The sequence below is a fragment of the Chenopodium quinoa genome, unplaced genomic scaffold, assembly GCF_001683475.1.
Source record: "Chenopodium quinoa cultivar QQ74 unplaced genomic scaffold, ASM168347v1, whole genome shotgun sequence".
Lineage (NCBI taxonomy): Eukaryota > Viridiplantae > Streptophyta > Magnoliopsida > Caryophyllales > Amaranthaceae > Chenopodium > Chenopodium quinoa.
The window spans coordinates 4,092,256-4,116,409 of record NW_018743697.1 but is presented as its reverse complement, the minus strand read 5'-3'; the positions used below and the strand labels follow the sequence as shown (position 1 = coordinate 4,116,409).

Sequence of the window (24,154 nt, the reverse complement as noted above, 5' to 3'; positions counted from 1 at the left end):
ATATTTCTTTATAAAAAAAAAAACCCTTTAAACCCTTGTTATACATCATAATAGACCTCCACAAAAATAAAATAGTCCAAAAAATCTCCAAAAACACAAGATGAAACTACAAGAATCAACATCAAGCATGAAGAAAACATACTTGTACAATTTCTTGCCCACCAAGAAAGAAGAGATGGATGTGAGTGCTAGAGGTGTAACGAATTCAACCCAAGTCCCCCGTATCCTCATCGAAATTCGAGACGATTCCTCGGTTCCAACCATGCTTATGCCAAACCTCGACTCGAAAGACAACCTCGACAAGAAGTACGACCCGTGGCGGATCCAGAAATCCTTAGACGTGAACGAGATTGCTACCGGTAAGATTCGGTTGAGTCATGACGATGTTTTTGAACATGTGTTTCGTTACTCTAGTTTAGAGACTGCCAACAAAATTGTTACGGGTAATAAAGTCCATGTTTCTGTTTGTGATTTGACTGACGAAAATGCCCCTGTTGTGTACGGTCCGTACGATGAGACGACTTTTATTGAAAAAGGTGGACAGGATGATTATGTTCTTGGGGTTAATATAGATTTGTTCAAGACTCGTGGGTTTAATAAGGATGATAAAATTGGGATTTATTATGATCATAGGAATCAAGTTTTTTACTTTAAGGCCTTTCGTTGATCCATTAGTCGTTCGACTTTCTTGTTACATTGATAGTTTAACTTGAGGTCGTACCATGACCATTAATTTGGTAGCATTGTCGTGTCGATTTTAATTTTTCGGGTGTAAAACTTAAATTGCGTGGGATGTTTAGTTTAGTATGATCAAATAATGTTATAGTGCATAAACTTTCGTGTTATGATTAATAAATAAGATATAGATTGTTACTTTTCTTTAAATTTATCTTTTGTTCTTGAATCTTGATTAGAATAATTATTCGAATTGGTTTATGTTATATTGTGCTACAAAAGATTAATACAATTCAATTATGTTATTTGAGGAAATCAGGACATATGTATAATCTTGGAGTAACGATGAATGTAATATTTCAAAATTAATTGCCTGTATTTACTGATATTATCGTTTAATTGCAGTCGCTGAATGATATATTTTCAGTTGTAAATTGTAATTGTCTATTAATTTGTGAGTAAATTTTAGCAAAAAATAAATATTTTATTGAAGACAACAATTATCTTTTTTTTAGGATGGTGTTTTATCATTTAGCAGGCTTTTAAAAATTGATAAAGAACAAGAAATTAATCTAGACCTTTAAAACCTTATACATTTTTAATTTGATGATTAGCTACTTAGATATTTTGGTATTATCACTCAAAGCCCAAGAAAATAAAATTGTACAAGCTAGGTATTCTCATAATGTATATAATGTAATAAATTTTGCATTAACAAATGAATTTTAGCAACAACTTATCATACTTTTACCGTTACTTTAAGGTTTGTTCAATCACTTAGCTTAATAGCAACACTCTAATCAATAAATCTACATACATACACCAACCTTGTTACATCAAACAAACAATGAAAAATTGAGCAACTTAAAATTAAACAAACAAATTAAATGAAACTGGAATAGCTAGAAAATTTCACTTGCTCAAGCATTTGACAATGCATCCTCTCTTCTACCACGCGATTTCCTTTGCTTTATACGCCTTTTGATACTCGTTACAACCCATACAATCAACCGGATGATATTAAGTGCACTAACAATAATCAACAACCCAAACCAAATCAACATAAGAATAACAGCAACATCGAGTTTTGAGTATCGACTTTCAGTTGAAAGCATTTGTCCAATGTAATTCAGTGCCAAAAATCCGATAGCACTATACATCAACTGTATCACAAGCCAACCACAAAATTTGTTTCTTAAGGGTAAACCACTTACTAGTAACAATATGATCGTTACAGCAGGCACGAATGAACCCGAGTTTATTGAGAATTGGTCAGGTATATCAGGTCCATTTACCTTCAAGTAGATAATTGGCAATGCATTAATCGTGACTATAATAGCCGCGATAATTAATATTTGGCCTTTCATATCTTCCAAATGTTTCGTGTTATCATCATTGAATGTGAAAAATCTTTTCCATGACTTTTTTGGGCTTGGTGGTTTAGAATGTGAGGTTGCATTGTTTACTTGGGTGCTTATTTTTGATGGTTGAGTGTTAGTGGTTGGTTTTCGAACGTTGGATCGAAGGAGAAGATTGAGTAGCTCGAGTCCTTTGAAGTCTTTAGGAGAGTTTTCGACCAAATCTAAGGCTGTAAGACCATTGTTGTTCACTGCATTTTGTTCAATACTTGTTGTTTCTAACAAGTATTTTGTAACCTAGAAAAGGAAATAGAAGAATAAGTTTTTATTTTTTTTAATTAATTTATTTATTTATTCATAATATGATGTATATTATTGGTAATACGGAGTACAAAAGTACTTGTTATTCAAATACGTAGTATATGAATTTCTATCATACCGGTAAATAAAGACATACATTCATACAATGAATTGGAGTCAATTAATTTCAATACCATGATCAATTTAAGCAACAAATATTTTAAGTCTAAAAAAAGCTCAAATGAGATAAAATAATTAATTTATGATATGATAATAGAATATAATTCAAATAAAGACGAATAAAAGATAGGATTGATATGATAAGATAAGATAATTAAAGATTGATACGGAGTACTTCATAATTAAATAAAAAAAGTTTAGGGCTAATAAGATTGATAAAATAATTGAAATATAAACGAGGATAACTTTATCTTGGTAATACGAGTAACAATTTATGGACAAAATAATTTTATTTTAGTAAAAATAATTTCAATTCAGTAAAATTAAGGTGGAGTGAACAACATCTTACTCCAAATAATTAATAATTATTAGACGAATAGTTTAAAAATTTAAATGGTACTTTGTATTAGTATTAATGCACGAAAAGGTGTATAAAAGACATGATTAATTTTTAAGACATACGAGTAAAAAAAAAAAAAAAAAAAAAAAGGTTAACAGGACAAAAAGAGTACCTCCAAATTCTTATGTAAAGCAGCCAAATGCAAGACAGTATTACCATCATCATTTATTTCATTCAACAAGTCGTTACAATCACTTTGACCTTTAAACATCTCAACCAACACCTTTAAAGCATCCAAATTATCATACCTCACACATAAGTGCAAAATACTACACCCTCCATCCACCCTCGACCGAGTTGACTCGGGACACGCCCGAGTCAACTCGGTCAACACCTCAACCTTGACCCCCTTCATTATAGCCAAGTGAAGGGGCAACTTCCCATCCTTGGTACGAGCAAGGCACGAACTCGGTCCCACACGTAAAAGCTCACGGACGATCTCCACGTTTCCCTTGGCGGAAGCGACGTGGAGGGGCAAGTGGCCGAGCGAGTCAGGCTCGGCCGCAAGCTGGGGGTTGTGGCTGAGTACAGCATGTACAAACTCGAGGCGCCCGCGTAAGGTTGCAACATGTAAAGGGGTGTCTTGGAAGAATGCTGTTGAGATTCTATCAAGTATTAAGGGATCTTCTTGTATTAATGCTTTTAAATTTGGCACATTTCCTTCAAAAGCAGCTTCATACAACTTTTTCTCCATTTCCATTTTTTTTTCCTCTCTTCTATTTTACTCTTTTAAATTAGATGCAAGTTGTACATTTTGGTTAGTTCATAGAACAAGTTTTATAGTAGCTTTGGTACCAAGTATAAGAAAGTCAAGATAACAAGGAAAGTTTAGGCTAGTTGGATAGTTTGACTTTGAATGTTGGGCTTGGTCAAATAATGTAGGAAAGTAACAGCTAATAATGGAAAGAAGATAACTATGGATAAAATGCGTGTTCTTTGTGTGTTTGGTGTATACGCTAAATTATGATTTAGGTGACCACAAGACATAAGAGGGGCTTCTCTTGCACGATGCTTAAGAAAAAATGAATCACCGTTACTTTATAGTTTATACTCAATGATCTTTCAAAAAAAATATACTCAATGATCTTCGGATGATTAATAACTGAGATAACTCTTGGTGATTTAAAGTTATGTTTAAACAAAAAGACTTGCGTGGACCTGGTCAACAATAATATTATTGTGGACCTGAGGTCTATACACACGCAACTAACGTTATATTGAACATAGTGACCATTATTTTTAACATAGTAACCTTAATTTTAACATAGTAACCTTTATTAAAACTACTACAACGTTTAATAATATTGTGAACTTGAAACACGACGCTATTATCCTAATTTTAACATAGTGGCCTTTATTATTCATATTGATCAGTATATAAAATATTTCATTACAAAAATAACCACTTAGGCCTATATATTACCAAAATGATTTTTAGTTTAACATAGTGACTTTTTTTTTTTAAAATTATAGTGACCCTTTTTTTATTAATAAAACAACCATACTTTCTCTAATGTTAGTGGTCCACAATAAATTAGTGTGAACCAGGTCTATTTAAGAATTTGTAATGTTTAAATTATTCAAATAGTACCATCTTAATGCTTGAGTTATATCAATATAATTTACACGGCCACATAATATAATAGCATTAAGATATTGATATAACTCAAGCATTAAGATTTTCCTTTAAAAAAAAAAAAAAAAATAGTACCATCTTAATATCAACAAAGCGTTATATTGATACTAACTGTTATATTGATACTAACTATAGGAAAATTTAAGTTTATTTTGTCATTAATTATTTAGGTGTTTAAGATGTTACCACCTAATAAGCACAACTTTATTTGTGTCAACACTAAACATCATCATTTAGGTACTTAGTCAATATAGTCATTAAGCAATATAGGTTGAGAAATGTTCTTTTCGTCTAGCCGGTAGGGGTTTGACACTTTGACACATATTTCAATGCTTGAGTTTGATCATCACATAAATGTCTAACTAAAGTTGTTCAACGTGATACTAATTGATTTTCATATATTACTCAAAAGTTACAGTTAAAATCAAATTGTGTCAATTTTTATCGAATGGAGTATATTACTACGTATATAAAGAATGTGTTGTATACTTTTTTGGGGCATGCACAATGATAAAGCATGTGGTGTTGAGGTCATTTTAGGGGGAAAAACACATATTTTGATGTGCTACAGATTGGAAGATACTTTGCATATGTTCTAAGATTATGTGTATATGGTATATCGTATATGTAGGGTATGTAGATCTCCCACCAAAAAGTCAAAAACGATGTACCATTTGTAATAACTTCAATTATTACTAATGTAATAATGTGAAATCAAATGTAAACCATAAAAATCTAATAGATATAACATATTACTTGTATGTAGTATACACATAATAATTTACACGGCCACATAATCAATCAATACATAAACCATGTTATTTTAAACAGAGGAAACTTTTTTTTTTTTCTAAAAAGAAAAAACAGAGGAAACTTTGACTAGTGTTACATCAGATCAAAGAAATAAAAGTAAATTTGAGCAGCAATTACAAACTTTTAATGTACAATATTCACCCTTACATTAAGCATTATTTGCCATAGAATTCTCTCTTCCAAGGCGCAACCTTCTACGCTTCATACACATTTTGATGCTCTTCACTATCCACACAATCAAACGAATGACATTTAGTGCACTTACTAACATAAGCAACCCGAACCAAATCGACACGAAAATAAACACAAAATTCACAGTTGAGTATCGACTTTCATTTGAGACCATCTCTCCAAGATAATTCAACCCCAAAAATCCAATTGAAGTGTACAAACATTGTATCACAAGCCAAGCACAAAGCTTGTTACTTAAGGGAAAACCGGCTACTATTAGCAACATTATTGTAACAGCAGGCACAAATGAAGCCGAGTTGATCACATATTGACCGGTTAAATCCGGTCCATTTACCCTCATGTAGATGATAGGCAATGCATTTATCGCGGCTATTATAGCCGCGGTAATAAATATTTCACCTTTCATATCTTGTAACTGGTTATGACTATTGAAGGTGAAAAACTTTGTCCAGGACTTTTTAGGCCTTGGTTGCCTAGGATGTGTTGTTGGCGGTTGGGTTATCGCGGCTGAGAGAGATGAATGAGTGTTGGTTGATCGTTTAATAGCGTTCGATTGTAGAAGGAAGTTGAGTAGCTCAAGTCCTTTTAAGTCTTTAGGTGAATTTTCAACCAAATCTAAGGCTGTAAGACCATTGTTGTTCATTGCATTTGGTTCAATGCCTGGTATTGCTAGCAAGTGTTTTGTAATCTGAAATAAGCACAGAAATAATAATCATGACTGCATGCTAAACATGTAATAAAAGATCTCACAAGAGCTACAAAGCTTTATATTCTCTTAAATTTCTATATAATAGGCCACAACAACGTTACATTCATAGTCGAACTATGATAACTTTGACCATTAATTTATATTATTGAACTGTAACGAGACTTGTAAAACTATTTGTGATATGGATACAAGTCAAATTAATTTAGAAATGTATTTTGACATATTTATGATTAAAGATTTAAAGGTCACTTGGCAGTCTGGTCAACGAAATCAATTTGTCAGATTTGTTCCAATTTTGTACTTTATCAACATCCATAATTTAAGATCAATAAGCATCTATCTTCATGAAATTTGATTAAGTATAAAGTTGAAATTTATAATATTGGAAAAATTAATTAAGACATTTTCTTAAAAAAGAATAGACGATTATTATTATTATTACTCGGATTATTAACAGAAAACCAGGAATTAAGGGAGAGAAATACCTCCAAATGCCTTTGAAGAGCAGCTAAATGTAAGATAGTATTGCCATCATCATTTCTTACATTCAATAAGTTGTTACCATCTTTTTCACCATTCAACAACTCCAATATTACTTGAAAAGCATCCAAGTTTTCAAACTTAACACACAAGTGCAAAACAGTATCTCCTCTATCCACTCTTGATTGCATTGACTCAGGACATGCTTGAGCCAACTCCCTTACCACCTCAACTCGAACGCCTTTACTTATAGCCAAGTGAAGGGGCAACTTCCCATCCTTGGTACGAGCTAGGCAAGAACTCGGACTAACACGTACCAGCTCATGGATGATCTCCGTATGTCCTTTGGTGGAAGCGACGTGGAGGGGCAAGTGGCCGAGCAAGTCACTCTCGGTGGCAAGCCTAGGGTTGTAACTAAGTACCGCCTTTGCAAACTCGAGGTATCCTCGTAGGATTGCAATGTGTAGAGGAGTATCTTGATAGAAGGTTGAAGATATTCTATCAAGAATTAAAGGGTCTTCTTTGATTATTGTTTTCAAGCTTGAAACATTTCCTTCAAGAGCAGCTTCATACAACCTCTTCTCCATTTCCATCTCTTTTTCTCTCTGAATAAAGTTGGTTTTTTCTTACTTGTATAAGTAACAATTTTTTCTTTAGTAATATGGATTGGTTTGACTTTATAATATGGACATGGTCTAATAACGTAGGAACCAAATCATAAGATATATTCTTAATCCAATTCAAGTTTGGTGCATATGCTAACCAATGATTGATGTTTTACAATGAGCAATGCTTAATGAATGCCAGCCTAATCATGGTCAACTTTTGAAATTGTACAAACCATTGTTTATTCACTGGACAACCTTCAAAAACTAAGAGTTGCAGGGAATTGATCTATGACATTAAGTCTCAACAAAACAATTACACTTTTCGATCTTAAATGTTTGTCCCATATACCAAAAATGGTTGTCCTCAAAAGATGGCCACTTTCTTAGATAATGAGGAACACCCTTTTTACTCTCATATAAAATACTTTCGACACCATCACTTTTGTCTCTTATTAACTCCACTAAATAAAAAGTCAACACCATTAAAAAAGTCAACACTATTAAAAAAGTCAACAACGTAATAAATTAATAATGGTGAATCTTTAGAGACGTAGGGAGTAATAATAATTCATGATCTAGCTTAAGAGTATTAGACACCATAAAAATTTTCACTTTTTAAAGTTAACATGTTAATACAGTTAAGGACTATCTTGTGTGTGTTAGAACAAAATTTGGAGGAATGAACAAGAGGGACCGGATATTTCTTCTAGGCACGTATCATAGCCGCTTTCCTAATACTTTATTATAGACCCTCTACGAAACAACAGGGTTAACACGATATAACAATTGGGATACAAAGAAGACACAATTGATTTTGGTTGTTTATCAAAATCAATCTACAAGAAGTTTGTGAATAAGTGTTTGTAAAACCAATTAAGAGAAAATACTATAGATAAGTTCTCTCAAAAGAAGCAAGTTAAATGATAATCTCTTTTCTCATCCTATATCCATATATGTCATATAAACTCCTATTTATAGAGTTTATTTGAAGAGTAGTTAATATCCAACGGATGTGTCCGTTCACAAAGCAATATGTACAAAACTGTAAAAAACCGTCAGTTTTGAACCTTGCCCTGGCAGACCCGGCAAGGGCGCCCTACCGGGCGCGAGCAACATCTCAATGAAATTGAGACAATTGACTATCTTACTCGTGCTCGCTCTACAGGGCATCGTGCCCTGGCAGCCAGGGCGAAGCACAAATTAGTCAATTTTGCCTTGTATTGTCACTTTAATACATCTTGCCTTGCCATACCTCTAACTCTCTAAGTATAATCATTATACTTATCCTCCTCAACACCTTGCATAATATAAACCTCATATATGAACTCATAAGCACATTTATCTATAAATGTTCCAACAGTGTGTGCTAGACTGCTAGTATACTATCTTTAACAACCTTAGCTTAGATGATGTTGACATGCCAAAATACAAGAATACTTTCCAAATTTAACAAAAAAAAAAAAAAAAGAAAAAAGAAAAAAGAAGAGAGAGAACCCCATGTTGGAAACCAGATGGTTCGACTATGAATGAAGCAACTCCAATTTAATTATAATCCCAAGTCCGTGTAAAACGGAGAAGATAAGGGCATTAGAGAAACCAGCTTGATGCATTGAATGAGCATATTACAAAACTGTCAAGATTACATGATAGTCTCTCTTTCCTATATACATTCTCGTATATGATGTTTTTCCGGTCATGTATCAGCCTTTCTAAACCTATTCTTTTGTATAATAAGCAAATGGCAAATGTAGTAATGTACTTTTCTCTCTCAAAACTTTTCTTAATGTACCTATATACAAGCTGCCTTTCTAGCGCATATTGCAGCACAACAGATAATAATAGTGTTTCAAGACTGATACAATCCCATGACGAAAAGCATACATTTCAGCTAGTCTCTTGATTGTTGCACCAGCTCGAGCCACTGTACCAAAACCAGGTGTTAGTATAGGATACATGGAGTAAGAGGCTAAGGGTTGGACAATTTTAGTAAAAGTTCAAAGAGAGTACCTGTCTCAATAGATCAGCTAGTGTTCTGGGGAGCATTTCAATATTTCTCAACACAATGTAGTATGGGAACGGAAAAGAGTCTAGATATGGAACAGCTTTCTGAAGTAACCCATTCTTGAATATATAATCCTTGATTGGAAAAAAAAAAAAAAAAAAAGATCAGATAACATTTATAAACCCATTCTGCATAGGCCTAAGGATTTTCAGTAATCCATAAATCCCCAAATTTGAATTAATTTTTTAGATGCTAGGCCTGCATGACTAAATGCAGCGAGTTGTATAAGGGAAAAATACCTTGCAGTCAACTATAGATTCTTGAGCACTATCCAAAACTATAAATGCCACCAGACAGTTTCTCTGCAACAGGTCTCTCATGAACCTCTTCACCTTTTCCTTGTTGTCATGAAACCGACCATCAGCAATGATCAAAACAAGCTGTTGCAACGGGTTCTGTCCAGAAGGCAGTCTTGCATTAGCCACAGCCTGTTCTAACATATTGTTCAGATATTTAAGGAGTTCAACCATAGGCTCCTCTCTTAAAGTATTCTCTTGATTAAATGTCAGGCTTGAGATCATCTGTTTGAATCAAAGTTCATAAGAGAAGATTAAATTTCGGGTTGAAGATGGTTTTCGGAAAGATAAAGAAACATAAAGTATTGAACTGACCTTCATTCCAGCTTCCCCAGTTAAGGGCTGATCAAAGTCATGTAGTAACCTGATGTTTCCTTCCTTTCCAAAGCTTGTAACAGCTAATTTCCCCACCTCAAGCTGAGACAAGGCACGACACACAGTGACCAAAGCTTCAACGGCAAAATCACCACAGCAATTTTCAGACATACTACGAGAATCATCCACCACGATCACAACTTGGTAATCACGTTTATTGGGTTTGGTACGCCTCAACCATATCTTATCTTTCCGGTAGTGGCTAGCAATATATGGAATTACCTGCAGTTCAACAGGGAAGAATATGATGAGTTTGAATGAAAATAACATGAAAAAGACGAGGGAAAGATTTGAAGTTTCAATTGCTTACTTTCTTCATATTGATCCTTTTGCCAGTCCTGTAATCCCCTTGAAGCTTGCTAGCCAGTGTAGGTTCCATGACTAGACGTAGCTGCTCGGCCAACTCCTGAGACAGCCTCATTGTGCGGAGCTCGTACTTTCTCCAAAGAGCACCAGCATTCATATTCATCTCACCAAGTTGCTGAGCAAGATTCTGCACTTTCCCTGGTTCATCACCACTTGTTGAAAGTTCACTTAGCTGGTTCATGTCCTGGGTCATGTAAGACTTTCTTACTGAAACTAAACTCTCCACAGATTTTCCTGGACTGCCATCGATCTTTCTCTTAGCTTCTTGAACATCTTCTACAGGCAACTCATCATGTGAATCAGATATATTGATCTTTTCGTCAACCCTGCTAGTAGAAATTGGACGACTGTGGATGGCCTCAGTATTAGAATCATCATCACAGAGCTCGTCAGGTTCATTCTCCTGAGCAGTGCACCCATCTCCATCAGGCTTGTCATGGCCAATATTATGCTCCATCTGATCAGGCATTGCAGACCCTAGTGCCTGAGCAGTTCCCTGATCAAATTCAGATGTAAACCCAAATTCATCCACTTCCTGATCATCCATTTCGTCAACTGTCTCCTCATCTCTTTGTGGAACATCAGCAGAAACCTTCACTCTATCTTTCCAGTCTTGAAGAGCATCCCCAAAGTTGCGCAGTGGGTTTGGCTGATTTTTCTGGAAGGATGACAGATCTTGCTGTGGCATGGACTGTGGTTGATCATTGGATAGTTTACCCTTTGATGAGTTTCCAAACAGCATTTCCACCTGGTTGGAGTTTTCTGATGAGGCAAGGTCATTCTGAGTATCAGTGCTCATAGAGCACTGCATTTCAGGTGCTGTACTTATAGTTTCTGCCTTTTGCATTTCACTCATTGTCTGTGACATGGGCTGTGTGTTAGGAATATGATCGCTTAATAAGTCTGAATTTCCCTGCTCACTGATGTCTTTATTAGGCGCTGTCAGATCCATATTGCCATCCTTGTCATCTTTGTTCTGTGAATCATCTTCAGCTTCTTCACTTAACATGTTAGACTCTGCCTTAGCTACAGTATCATCTTCAGGGTCAGTGTTATCCCCAGGGTCTCCATTATCCATATCATTGTCCCCCACATCAGGTGTATCTTCTTCCATAGTATTGTCCTGGTCTACTTCCATGTTCTCAGTCTCATCAACAGAAGTTGGATTTGGCTCATGGAGATCAATGTCAGTGGTGTCGGCATTAGCCTCTTCTTGGTCAACATTCATTGAATCTGGATTATCCATGTCATCAGTGCCATCTTTACTAGTATCCGCGTTACCATTTTCATCAGTTGCATCATTGTCTCCTTCTGTGGGTTCATCTATTGTAGCAGCAGCATCATCTTTAGCTCTTAGCTCCCGGTTATCGAGATCTCTGTCTTTCACTGAAGGTCCTGGCTCATGTTTCTCATTTGTATTATCAAGATTTTGATCTTCTTCCTTGTCACAAAGCTTTTCATCTACTACTTCACTATCGTCCCCAGTATTCCCCATGGCACTATCTAACTGCTCATCCTCATCTTCTCCATTGTCATCATCGTTATCCTCATCGCCAGTATCCTCACTCAAATTGAAGTCAGGAGCATCAAAATCATTCTTCATCTCAATTCCTTCATCTTTATCGTTTGGTAATTCATTTAATGCATTTGGCTCTTCTTTCTGCAAAAATAAATTGAACAATTTAGAGATGAAGAAATAGGGAAATTATAAATAAGTCCCACAGATAAAATAAGCACAAATGAATTAACAGCTACCAAAGCAATACACACCTCTCCAGAGGCCCCAAGGAGCTGATCTTCATCAGTTATTTCATTGCTCACGTCTTTCACTCCTATTGTTCCTTCTCCCATGCCAGTCCCACTAGCATCTTGAGTCTTGTCACCAAGGGTATCATCAACTATGTCTTCAGTGCGTACACCATAGCCTTCAGAAAACAATGAAGCAAATATCTCTGCAAGCCTATGAGTCAAAACGGATATCTGCAAATGCAGTTCAAGTCAGTCAGTAATTCAGATGTTTTGACCAACACACATCAGTACCAATAGGATGAAAAACAAGAATTAGAGACTTTAGAGTAGCTAACCATCTCGTGGACAGCCAAAAAATCAAGCAAAAGACCATCACTAAAAGTCAATATCAGAACCAGCAATTCCTTAAGATGTTCAAATTGCAGACCAGTTTCAGAAGATAAATCTGAAATACTTGGTATTTTTCCCTACAGAGAAAAAATAAGATTTGAATATGATTAATTTAACAATATTATCATTCCTAAAATACCAGAATTACAAAGCTTACAGTGTAAGAAATTAATTTATCAAGACTCTGACTAATAAGATCCAGCCGGAAGTTTGCTACAAAAGAATCAAACAAAGGTTTCCACGATGTGATCTTCATCAATAAAACTTCATCAGATGCATCCCTGTCACTCCAGGATCCTAGTTCTTTAAGTGCACTGCCAATATGTCTAAACATATCACTGAGTGATGCATTTATTCCAGCTTCCAGACCAGTAAGATCTTCAGCAAAAGTTAAAGGTTGGTCACATTCTTTCGCAGAATAAAACTCATTTTCCACATTTTTTCCCTGCAATTCCAAACAGATTATATAAGCTTCCCACAGCAATTAGTTCATTCAATTCAAAACAGTAGAACACAAAATTTTTAATCAAGATCAAATGATCAATGATATAATTTTGTAACAAAATTACCATAGGGATTTGGATCACAATCATGATGTCCCCTTCCCCATCTCTAACGTAAAAATAACAAATAAAACACTTCATAAATTCTAACAAAAAATTGAAGGGAAACTTTGATTTGTGATAATTCCCTCCAAAACAAATGGACATAACTCCATCACACAATAATGGTCTCCTTCCATCCATTTTTTTCCCCTTGTCTCTCATTTTGCTCTACAAAGTATGAAAGGGAAGGTGGCTGACAGCAAAGACCAGGCCAGCATGTTGTAAGAAAAATCACTTACCTTTTCAATTATCTCTGAAAAATGACCAAGTAGAACATCTTCAATTGATTTCTTGTTAACTCGCACGCGTAAATCAAGAACATGTTCTTGAAACTCCCTTATGAGCTGAAAATTCTTTTTGACCAACTCTTCCATATCTTTGCCAGCCACAATAGGGTACATTGAATTTGATGCTTTAATTGCAGAATTATCATCACCAAGAAGTTCATTATCCAGCAATACCTGTCAGAAATCACAATGACACACACCATAAATACCCTATATACAAAACTAATTCTGATTAATTTGAAAGAATGAAGATAAGGAAGAGGGAGAGCAGAAGAGATGGATAAGTTCCAAATGCCTACTTTAGATTTCTCAAATGCCGGACTGAATTCCTCAATGAGCAAAAGAATGCCATTTGCTGCATCTTTAATGCTTTGACAGCCACTCATATGGGTATCTTTAACTGTTTTTAGCATCAAGGATTCTTCTCCCAGCATAGAACAAAATGTATCAAAAAGTTCCTGCATTATGTTTACATTACAGATGATTAGATGAAGGAAATGTAGGTTTGATGAAACATAACTAGATAAACTAAGTACCATGTACCAACCACCAAGACTCTAGGGGCATAAAATCTTACCTTTTGCTGCCACAAGCATCTAAAGAGAACTTGTTGACTAGCTAAAACATTGACTTCGTCAGTACGTCCTTCAGCAATAGAATGACAAACCAAACACAATTTTTTCAAGCATTGTACGCTTCTCCTCAAGTGTTGCAATTGGCTACGCAGATCATAAGCAGCAGCACGTTGCTCCATTTGTATCATTACAAGGTGTTCAAGGAAGCTATTACACCGATTAACCTACTTGAGACATCATATAAAAATTTTAGATGCATATCCAGGTAATTAAATTGAAGTGATGAGTGTGTCCATGCTGTGTTTTCCATATAGTGTGTGAACTGTGAAGCATGGCTTAAAACAGGTTAACAAGATACTATTTTCGAATTTGTTTAAAGGTTGTCTCAAACTTTAGTTGATCCAAAAAATTATGACAGCTGAAGAAGGTAAAGTCTAAAACAAGTTAACAAGATACTATTTTCAAATTTGTTTCAAAGGTTGTCTTATACTTCAGTTGATCCAAAAAATTTGACAGCTGAAGAAGGTAAAGTCTTCATTGACAAGGTTTTTCATGAATTTTCTTACAACCGAAACCTCCATACTTCTGTGTTTAGATTTCTTCTGATTATTCAAGCAGGAAATAGCTCTAGAATGTGGTCCAACATCAACTTGGAAGAAGTTGTCCTGTTCTTTCAGTATCTATTACTTGTTCCTCAAACAGCCACAGAGGCCACATACAATGAAGATACGGTTGGGATCATTACATCACAAATTAAATCAGATCAAAGATCCGTCCTATTGATTGTTGCATGAGATTTACCTGATCCGGATTAAAATCTTTGTGAAAGCTAAGAGATATCTGCTGCACATGTCTCACTGAAGCCAAACTTTTGAAGTAGTATTGATTAGCACACCTCCACTTGTCTTCTACACTAATGTGGTTTGAATTTTTAATGAGGTTTGAGGCATTGAGATCAACTTCCTTGAAAGACAAACTGTCATACTTCAGCAACAAATGTTGTACATCATAGGACGGAAGAAAAAACCACCAATTTGATTCTCCCTGTTTAAACTTTTCCTGCAATTTTCAAGTTGTCAGTACATTATGCAAGCTAAGATACTTGATCCGAGAAATCAGCACTCCTTCCATCCCAATATTTCTGTTCATTTTGGGTAATCAAACTTTTTTAGGAGATGATCCACATACAGTTGATTAGTCATTGTATTTTCAAATTTAAATCCAATACAACATAAGAGTAAATTCTTGATGTTAGGGCAACCTTTGGGATATACAAATGACAAATATAATGGGACAGCAGAGTAGCCAAAAAGAAAATGAAGAAAAAATTTAAACCCAGGACACAGAACGAGATTAAAAGGTTCTTACATCTATTAAGGCATACTTTGCAGTGAACAATGGACTGTTCTCCAAAAGCTTCTGAAGGTTAGATTTGTGCTTTGATAGTCCATGACTCTCCAAAAGCTTCAGAAGATCTGAAAAAGCCCTCATCTTTACTTGAGATTTCCCTTCATTTTTCCACATATCTGCACTTTCGGACACAGCTCTACATATTATTTCTAGATTATGCCAGACTTCAATCCATTCTTCCTTGTAAGCAAGACCAGGAGACTTCAAAGCAGAATGGTACTCAGCATTGTTGGCATCCACTGCATAATAGAACGATTTTAATTAGTTTTTGGAAAATTAATTCCCAGGGTGATCATGTTACCAAGGCAGGAAGGAGATCCTTATAGAAAGAGCCACTTATTGAGTGCGAGAGGGTCACACAGGACTAAACCAAACTCACAAAGTGTAAGCTTAGGCTCATAAAAGGAGCTTAGAAAAGGGTTCCACAAAGTTTGGTCCCCTGATATTTTGCACTTGATATGACCCTCTGCCACCACAATTAATAACGAAATCAAGAATATCAATGAATTAAATATTTAATTTGATAGGCAAGGAAATCTTTCAGTACCATCACGTGACGTATGAATATTTAATTTTCTTTCACCATGAAAGTACTGTAAGGCATCATCAGCTTTAGTCTTCCAGTCTTCATACCAAGTTGTCCTGTACAGAATAAAATATGTAAGAAATAAGCATATGTTGATATAAAAAAGAACCTAGAGATAAGACAATTTACCTGTAATCAAAATGAGATATATCAAATAAAGAAAGTTCTTGATCCTTGTCAGGTGAGTGGTCAAACTTCTGGGATTTCAAACCTTCAGATTCCTGAGTAAGGACAAGCATAACTGGCTGCTGGAGTGCATCCTGCATCAACATGAATCAGAGGTGAATGATATAAAAACTATTCAGAAAAGGAAAGAACAACGAAAATAATTCAACAGTAAGCTAGAAGGGGTATGTAACTTGCTTCCTCAAATAAAAAATACTTGCTACATATCCATTTAGGAAGCCTTTTCTCTCTATTTTTCCTATAAATAGAAGCCAACATCAGCAGTAAATACCCACCTGTTAATTTCTTTCTACTTATTCACTCCACTTTAGAGTCATGTAATAGCAACAAGAAATAGAGGGAGAGCATAGTTTGAGTAATAATCCTCTTCAGCAGCGCATTTTATGAGCTACTTGATCATCCATTGGACAAGCAAGAAAGTCTCAGTGGTTCTATTGGTCAGAAAGTCAAATTGGGATTTTAATATACCTCACACAGTAATCCTTTTACATTATTAGAGCCTTTAAAGCTACTTCCACCATCCCATTGATATGTCAATGGTCTTATTTTGGTTTGTCTTACTTTGTTGTCCTCTATTTACCATAAACATATACACCTTATCATGCTCTCCTAATTACACCCTCAAACAGATTACGAATCAAATTCCATTCATTTATTATATTCATGCATGTATGGAACAGCTATGAGTATGACTTCGATAGAACAGCACTAGTTTATGATTTACAAATACACAAGGATACAAATATTGCTTTCAGATAAAGAGTATGGAAAGAGATATTTACTTATAGGTTTAGACATATAACCATTAGTGGAACAACAACACATACCAAATTAAATATTGCTTTCAGATAAAGAGTATGGAACTACTTGGATCACGCCAAATTAAATTCAGTTTCAGCAGAAAATTTATTGATTGGATTATTACACATGCAACACATACACTATCAGCAGACTAAGAGGAACAACAACTACCAAACCTTTCAACAAGAAAATCAGAAAACTTCTACAGATTTGACTTGTTCCAGAAATGTCAATGATGTTTAGGTACACAACTGCACAAGTAAAGAAATTACTTACAGTGTACTTTTGTATGAGTTTTTTCAGCTTTTGACGATTTCTTTTTGAGATTTCAAGGGACACAAGCTTTTCAGGACGATCCCATTGGCAGAGCTTTAAAAGTTCTTCCAACTCTCTTTTTATGTTCTTAGTGCTAGAGGCAATGTGATTCATAACCCTATAGAAACAGATATTAATATCATTATCCATCATCAACATAGATTAGAGAATATTATATAAGAGGGATTCAGCAGAAACAAGAAATTACTATTATGTGTAAAGACTTACACTGGCAGTGATTGCATATAGAAACCAAAAACATTGTATAAGACATCTCGATTTTCCTTCTGTGTATAACTGCACATTTAAATGAAGTGTGTTCATATAGCATTATGACATGAACTTGAAAGGCAACGATTTAATAAGTTAGTTGTAAAATTGGAGGTAGTCAGAAAAGCCAGCATCAGGTCACATGTTGATAACACATATGATGCTTTTGTATTTTCATTCAACAACAGCAAAGAGGGTTAAAGGGAAGAATCAGTAGTTACTGATAATTTTATTCTTTGAATGGGCTAAAATTGCAAAAAAAAAAAAAAAAAAGAAAAGAAAAACACAATCGAAATTTGTAGCAGAGTTGTTCTTTGGGGACAAGTACAATATGAAGTCTGCCAACAGATGCAAAACATAGATGAAATGGACACTGGCAGACAAGCATAACGATCACGTTACAGGTCATAACAATTTATCAAGGATTATATAGATAATTGCAGCGCATATAATTACTCAGAGGCAAAAAACCAAGCAGTAACCAAAAAAACCTTTGCAGAAATGAAAAAAAAGGATATTAATTGAGGCAAAAATATTATATTTAAACTTCACTTGACCGTAAATTTAAAAAAAAATGAAAAATAAAAACAACATAAAAAATTATACAGGGGATCACAAAGCGCAGAGAGTAAATACCTAGCATAGGATCCCAGGCATATGCCATAATTAAGTTGCCCATAAAAGGAAAGCATGAGTTGCAGACGTCTTTTAAATTCACCAACACTAGATGTTCGAATAAACTCCTCTAAGCTGCAGGGACATGTCAGACAACATTTGAATCAGTAGTTGCTTCATCTGGAGTTGCACATTGTGGAAATAACAATTGCATTGTATTTCAATTCCTAAGAAGGGGCTATATAAGCAACTTTTTGAGATTGTAATTAGTGAAATTGATAGGATGTTGTAATTCAGCAATGATTTCAGTCACACAAAATTTAGCCAATTAATAACCACTACGATTGCAAATGACATGCCTTTGCAGGGTGAATTGAGTATATTCAGCAATATCTGTAGTGCTTTCTCGATGCAGAACCAAGTAAAGTGGAAACCATAACTGCATCAAAAAAATAAAAAACTCATCAATATGCCTTGCATTAATAGAAAATAGAGGGGCAAAAGCGTATATGATACTGATACTATCTTAAAATGTAGCCAAACAGCTTGATGACATCAAAGTTTACAATACATAAATTACCTATCTACTAAGACACTATAATAAAACAACTGGATCCCTCTGATACTTGGCCTATACATGATTCATTTGGTCACCCATCTTGGTCTTACTTCTTGGCTCAGGTGAATAAGATCTAAGCTAGCACTAGCCATATACATGTACTAGGGAGTGTCATAAATTAAATGAGGATAAGCCAGAACAGAACTGTAGTCTGAGAAATAAGAATATTCAATGCTCATCAGTTTCAAAGCCCAAGAATATCACCAAGATTCTACTGACAAGATTCTGAAGAAGACTAATATAAGATCATCAACATGCATACTAACAATTTAAAATCTTGAAACCAAAGAAATTATCTTTAAGATTTTTTAAAAAATAATAAATAAAAAAACCAGACAATTACCTTCACAGCATTCATCTCAAATTGAATAAGAACATCATCCAACATGGTTTTCCACACATTGAACTCCATCTTTTGAAAGGACGAAATAAGAGCAACAATAGGTTCTAGCTCATCTATCACAGCAAAACCAGAATAAAGTAAATGATCCAAATTATAAATGAAAAGTAATTAGTGATCTTGCTCATGAAAAAGCCATGTGCCTCACCAGCAAGAGGGAATTTTGCACCATTTTCCTGCAGTAATATCACTCGGCTAACCAAAAATTGCATGCCTGATAAAGCCTTAAGAAGATACAAGAAGAAAAAAAAAAAAAAAAGATAAGCAAAAGCAATAAACTCTTTCAAACTGTTTAAAGGAAATAATCAGCAGAAGGCATGCCAAACTCTAAGTGCAGATCTGAATGTTCACCATAGTAATTCTGATATATTTGGATATAGGGACACTCTTTTTTACACATTCCCTTATAACTCTAATACAATTTATCTACCAAAATGTAGTGATATTTAGCTGCGCTCTATTCATGTAGTTATATTTAACTGCGCTCTATTCATGGAGCTGGAGTTCCAACTTTTCAAATTCCACTATCTTCCCCTCTATTTTGAACCATCTTTCACACTTCAGCCACCCTAATACCCCGCTTTACCGCAGGCGCACTAATCCCAACATCTCAAAAATAAACTCATATGCTTCCCATTTCATTACCAGATCAAGGATTGACTACTCAAACCCTAGATCTTATAATTTGATGGTGTACAACAAAGTAAGCGATTGTTTTTTTTTTTTGGCTCTTTGACATTTTCTCTGCTTCCATATCTAGCCGTATCAAAATGCAAAGTGGCATGTTTGACCTGTAATTCATACCTGGATCGATTTTACACCAGTACGGTGAAGAAAATGCCACGTTTAAATAACATAGATATATCAATCCAGAGTTCAATGAAAGGTCTTTTAATCAAAATTGTTATTATTCCAATATCTATCAACATTGATACCTCACCTGCATTAAGTTTCTACTTCAAAGCACAACATCCAGAACCTATGAAAAATAAGTCTAAATACCTGAGCAACAGAGGTGCTCGGAGGAAGACCCAATAGCATATCAATAATATCGAGGATCTTTTGCAGTCCTGGATGCTCATCTCGCAGCTCTAACAAAGAGAGAACTTTCTTCCTAAGAGCATTGATCAACTCCACCATGCTCGCTACGACAGCAGGATTTGGATCCTAGTTGAAAAATGATGTTATGTTCATTGTAGATTGTAACAATGGATTAACAGTCGGAATGATGTGTAGGAAAGTAGGATTCAATACCTTGTAAAAATTCCGTGAAACAACTGTCACATTGGATAAAGGCTGCATATGTTCATGCTCGAGACAGAGGCGAAGCATATGCTCCCCAACAAGTTTAGCATCCAAAAAGGAAACAGATGTTCCCGTAAAATCTAGACAATAATTTAGTCAACCAGTAAATGATTTTTACATGAAACCTTGACAGATCATGTTAAAATTGCTTTGATATTTGCAATTCTTACCTTTTAGTAATGTTGATCCAAGAGTATAAGATTTAACAAAAACATTCAGCTTGTCTGCATTAGACATCTGGACAATACCCATCTGCAAGAACGGAAAAGTAAGTGGCTAGCATTAAATAAGAAGTTTAAGAAACATAAAAAATATATTATAAGACAGAACATGGAATATCATAAAATAGAAAATATGACAAATCAATCAAAAGGAGAATAAATTTATGACTAATGATATGATAGTTTTATATCTAATGCTAACAATTAACTACAAAAAACTTGGTAGCAAGGAGAAAGACACAATATCAATCCAACATCAACAGCAGCAAACCCTTCTGACAATGCTGGACACAAAAAAAACCAAGGGAAAGAAGAAAAACGATAAAATTAATATGTTCAAGAACATACAGTTTCAATAAGATTGTTTGATCCAAATAGCTGATCATGCACATTCACCATGGTGTTGAGTATGGATTCTGGAATAAGATTCCAATCTCCAGAGCTTTCAAACTGATCAATAGCATCTTTCTGCACAATCAGGAGTTTTGTTCAAATTCCGAGCACATGAAAAATAAAAAATAATGTGGAAAAAGTTGAAGGATTTACCCCTTCAGGAGATATGGTATTCTCTTCTTCATGTAACAACTCCTCCTTCCATTCAGTGAAGCTATCGCCCGAAAATGAATTGTTCAGAGATGATAAATCAATCTCATATACATTATCTAGCTTAAAGGGGCGTGGCCTGAACTTGTACAGCTGTGTTTCATTGTCCTTCTCAGTTTTCTCTTGAACTTTGGCATTGCTCCACAATCTCGTAAAGAAGTCAGATATCGTATCAACAATCTGATTCAACGAAGTACATTGAAAGAAATGAGTTCTCCATTTGAATTAATCACAACCATTAAATTTAAAGGCAAATCCTCACCGCAAAAGATGCAGCATCCAGCATCTTAGTGCTACTGACAAGTTTCACAACATGCCCTAGCATGTTATCCAAAAGAGAAGCTTCCAATCGGAAAGATGTAACCTGATATATGTCAAAAGAAATAATTAAAACCATAACTTTTATCAAGAACTCATGATGCTAGAGTTACTAGAAACACAAACCTTTCCTCCATCTCGTTCAGTTGATTTAATAACCTTTTTCAATAAATCCACCTTTTCTTTCCTAGTGCATGCTGAAAAATCAACAGTGTAAAAGGGGAACTCAGGTGTACCATAGTTTATCTGGACTTGTCTCTCAAAAGGATGTCCATGAGGAAATCTCATGATTGAATAAATTGCATCCTGAGTACATTTTTTCTATTAGTTAGAGGTGAAGTAACAATGTAAAAAAAATGAACAATATCAAAGGGAATTGTCTAATACCAGAATGGGATCAATTTTGCTTTCTTGCATTCTACCAAGAAAATCTGCCTGAAGGGTACTTGACAAGAGCAGTGCCAAACCCAATTTCATTTCATAAATTGCAACTTGAATTGGCTGAATAATATCGACATAACTGTTATACTCCTCTGATAAGCGATCGATAAAGCAGCTTGCAGTAGCCTGAATGTAAAAACATTGCTAGGTCAAACAACTAGGTTCCGTTTTAAAGAGATTCCCTTTGGGATGATAGACACCACAATCAAATGAGGTTACAAGTAAAGGTGGGCTAAAAAGGCAGTTATAAGATGAATGCCAATTTTATTTATTTATTTATTTTTTTTATTTTTAAAAGACAGAATAGTATAGTACAAATGCTGCTTAAATCATCAGATACATCACAGCAGTCTTAGCGATATTAAAAGCAAGGGCTAAAGTGCCATTATAGCTTGTGCAACAAGGTGCCAAGTAACAGCTGACTATGTTACAGAAACAAAAGCCTATAATATAGATGGAAGAACAACATTATCAACTAAACAAGGTATGAGGCAAAGAAAGTTTCTTACCATATCCTGCAGAAAACTGAAAAATATATTACAACAAAGCCATCTAATGTATTAGACACTATAACTAAAATCAACTTATGAATTATAGTTTCCAAATCAAACACGCCCTGATATACAAGTAATGATACAATTAATCATAATTCCATTGGAAAAGCTGGATATAACTCGCATTTCAGCTAAGTTAAGATAGGGATACTTTAAGCATGATTTTGGTATGATTATAATACAAAATGCTTGAATTTAATAGCTCAAAGTACTAGAGGGGCATCTTAGATATTCAAGCCATACGTTATTAAATAATAGGCAAAGGTGAGTCGAATATGAAAAATTCTTAATAGCTCAAAGATATTACAAAAATGGGGGGGGGGGCAACGAACTTAAGAAAGGGGATAAAAGATGAGAGGGACCACAAAAATCATGTGAATCACTTAAAACCCATGCATATTATATAAGAGGCCAGCATACGTATATTGGATATTTGCAATGTATTATAAGTCTTCAAGAGAAAGGATGTAATAGATGTGATACTTAAAGAACAAAGGAATTGTAAAATGTTATATCAAAATTAACCTGTTAGTTGGTAACTGATAATTCAATAAATACCAAGAATAATAAGTAGTTGATTGCAAGATGCATAAAAATTAAGAATACTTAATCTTAGTGCAGCTTTCCCACTCCCTTTGATTATAATAATAAAAAAAAATGTACTATCTGCACCAATATTTCTCGTCCTACAAGTTTCTTTTTTTTTTTTTCAATTTTTTTTTTTCTTTCTTGCAGGCATGAACATGAGCACAGAAGGAATAAATCAATTTTAGAAAGAGCAAATAAAAATGTACCTGCCAGTTGCTAGCTTGGTTGATAAGATAAGACAGGTTGGTAATTTTCCTAGACTGCTCCAAAAGCTTCAATCCTGAGTTAACATTCTCAGAGAACTCAACACACTCATCCTTTAATTTGATGAATTTTCCAGGATCTGAACGGTATACAATCTGAAACGGGAATTTAAACCTTTATAAACCATTAGGTTAAAATACACAACATAAAAACTAGATTTCAGGCTTCCATGTACTCCCAAATTCCAAAACATAGTAGCTTGATGACATGAACAAATTGCAACTTTAACAAAGGATATAAGTACTACATTAATTCGAAGAAACCATCAAGCCAAGTCCTTGACATCATATGACCATATACTTTTTTTGCATAAACTGGCAAAGAACTCCACAAACTCAGTAAGCAGACGCCAAATAAGCACACTAAAAGGAAGAAAAATCTTTTGAAATCAATGGTACAGTATTTAATCTTTTTCTTTAATAACAGTATTATACCATGCAACATTGCAATGACACTTTGCATTTTAGCTTTTAAACAGTACCTTTCTTTGCAACCTTTTACACTCAGTCTCATGTTTTTTCAACAATTTTGCTCTTTCATCATCAGAATTTCTTGTTGAAAACGATCCCGCCTGATAATGACATTGATGTCTGACCTGAAAT

General features: G+C 34.6%; 3 protein-coding genes across 3 annotated transcripts in view; all 3 read right to left on the bottom strand.

Moving 5' to 3' along the window:
* Positions 1-1,367: 1,367 nt before the first annotated feature.
* Positions 1,368-3,764, bottom strand: LOC110684356 (ankyrin repeat-containing protein BDA1-like). The gene is made up of 2 exons (XM_021860808.1): positions 3,026-3,764; positions 1,368-2,330 (listed from the first exon to the last, which is right to left on the bottom strand). Exons 1-2 carry the CDS (start codon positions 3,611-3,613, stop codon positions 1,596-1,598), a joined length of 1,323 nt encoding a protein of 440 aa, XP_021716500.1. The 5' UTR covers positions 3,614-3,764; the 3' UTR covers positions 1,368-1,595.
* Positions 3,765-5,343: 1,579 nt separating this feature from the next.
* Positions 5,344-7,355, bottom strand: LOC110683972 (ankyrin repeat-containing protein BDA1-like). Its single transcript, XM_021860369.1, has 2 exons — positions 6,749-7,355; positions 5,344-6,242 (listed from the first exon to the last, which is right to left on the bottom strand). The coding sequence occupies exons 1-2, from the start codon at positions 7,334-7,336 to the stop codon at positions 5,511-5,513; spliced, it is 1,320 nt and encodes a 439-aa protein (XP_021716061.1). The 5' UTR covers positions 7,337-7,355; the 3' UTR covers positions 5,344-5,510.
* Positions 7,356-8,866: 1,511 nt separating this feature from the next.
* LOC110684354 (midasin-like) overlaps positions 8,867-24,154 on the bottom strand; it is a 46,640-nt gene continuing 31,352 nt past the window's right edge. The window contains exons 47-77 of the mRNA XM_021860807.1: positions 24,034-24,147; positions 23,495-23,647; positions 22,093-22,272; positions 21,832-22,011; positions 21,650-21,751; positions 21,331-21,567; positions 21,133-21,252; positions 20,734-20,815; positions 20,513-20,643; positions 20,261-20,425; positions 19,407-19,482; positions 19,202-19,314; positions 18,599-18,678; positions 18,261-18,374; positions 17,583-17,651; positions 17,316-17,472; positions 16,182-16,312; positions 16,014-16,108; positions 15,425-15,705; positions 14,858-15,115; positions 14,059-14,280; positions 13,781-13,939; positions 13,434-13,655; positions 12,747-13,034; positions 12,535-12,666; positions 12,221-12,430; positions 10,395-12,110; positions 10,025-10,306; positions 9,653-9,934; positions 9,359-9,487; positions 8,867-9,272 (exon numbers count right to left, since the gene is read on the bottom strand). Coding sequence (XP_021716499.1) covers positions 9,240-9,272; positions 9,359-9,487; positions 9,653-9,934; positions 10,025-10,306; positions 10,395-12,110; positions 12,221-12,430; positions 12,535-12,666; positions 12,747-13,034; positions 13,434-13,655; positions 13,781-13,939; positions 14,059-14,280; positions 14,858-15,115; positions 15,425-15,705; positions 16,014-16,108; positions 16,182-16,312; positions 17,316-17,472; positions 17,583-17,651; positions 18,261-18,374; positions 18,599-18,678; positions 19,202-19,314; positions 19,407-19,482; positions 20,261-20,425; positions 20,513-20,643; positions 20,734-20,815; positions 21,133-21,252; positions 21,331-21,567; positions 21,650-21,751; positions 21,832-22,011; positions 22,093-22,272; positions 23,495-23,647; positions 24,034-24,147 — 6,513 coding nt within the window. The 3' untranslated portion in view covers positions 8,867-9,239. The remainder of the gene's footprint in view (positions 9,273-9,358; positions 9,488-9,652; positions 9,935-10,024; positions 10,307-10,394; positions 12,111-12,220; positions 12,431-12,534; positions 12,667-12,746; positions 13,035-13,433; positions 13,656-13,780; positions 13,940-14,058; positions 14,281-14,857; positions 15,116-15,424; positions 15,706-16,013; positions 16,109-16,181; positions 16,313-17,315; positions 17,473-17,582; positions 17,652-18,260; positions 18,375-18,598; positions 18,679-19,201; positions 19,315-19,406; positions 19,483-20,260; positions 20,426-20,512; positions 20,644-20,733; positions 20,816-21,132; positions 21,253-21,330; positions 21,568-21,649; positions 21,752-21,831; positions 22,012-22,092; positions 22,273-23,494; positions 23,648-24,033; positions 24,148-24,154) is intronic.

Coding starts and splice junctions, on each gene's coding strand:
- LOC110683972 (XM_021860369.1), bottom strand. CDS start 7,336: ATGGAAATGGAGAAGAGGTTGTATGAAGCTGCTCTTGAAGGAAATGTT. Junction 6,243..6,748: donor CTCTTCAAAGGCATTTGGAG/GTATTTCTCTCC, acceptor TGCTTATTTCAG/ATTACAAAACACTTGCTAGC.
- LOC110684356 (XM_021860808.1), bottom strand. CDS start 3,613: ATGGAAATGGAGAAAAAGTTGTATGAAGCTGCTTTTGAAGGAAATGTG. Junction 2,331..3,025: donor CTTTACATAAGAATTTGGAG/GTACTCTTTTTG, acceptor TTCCTTTTCTAG/GTTACAAAATACTTGTTAGA.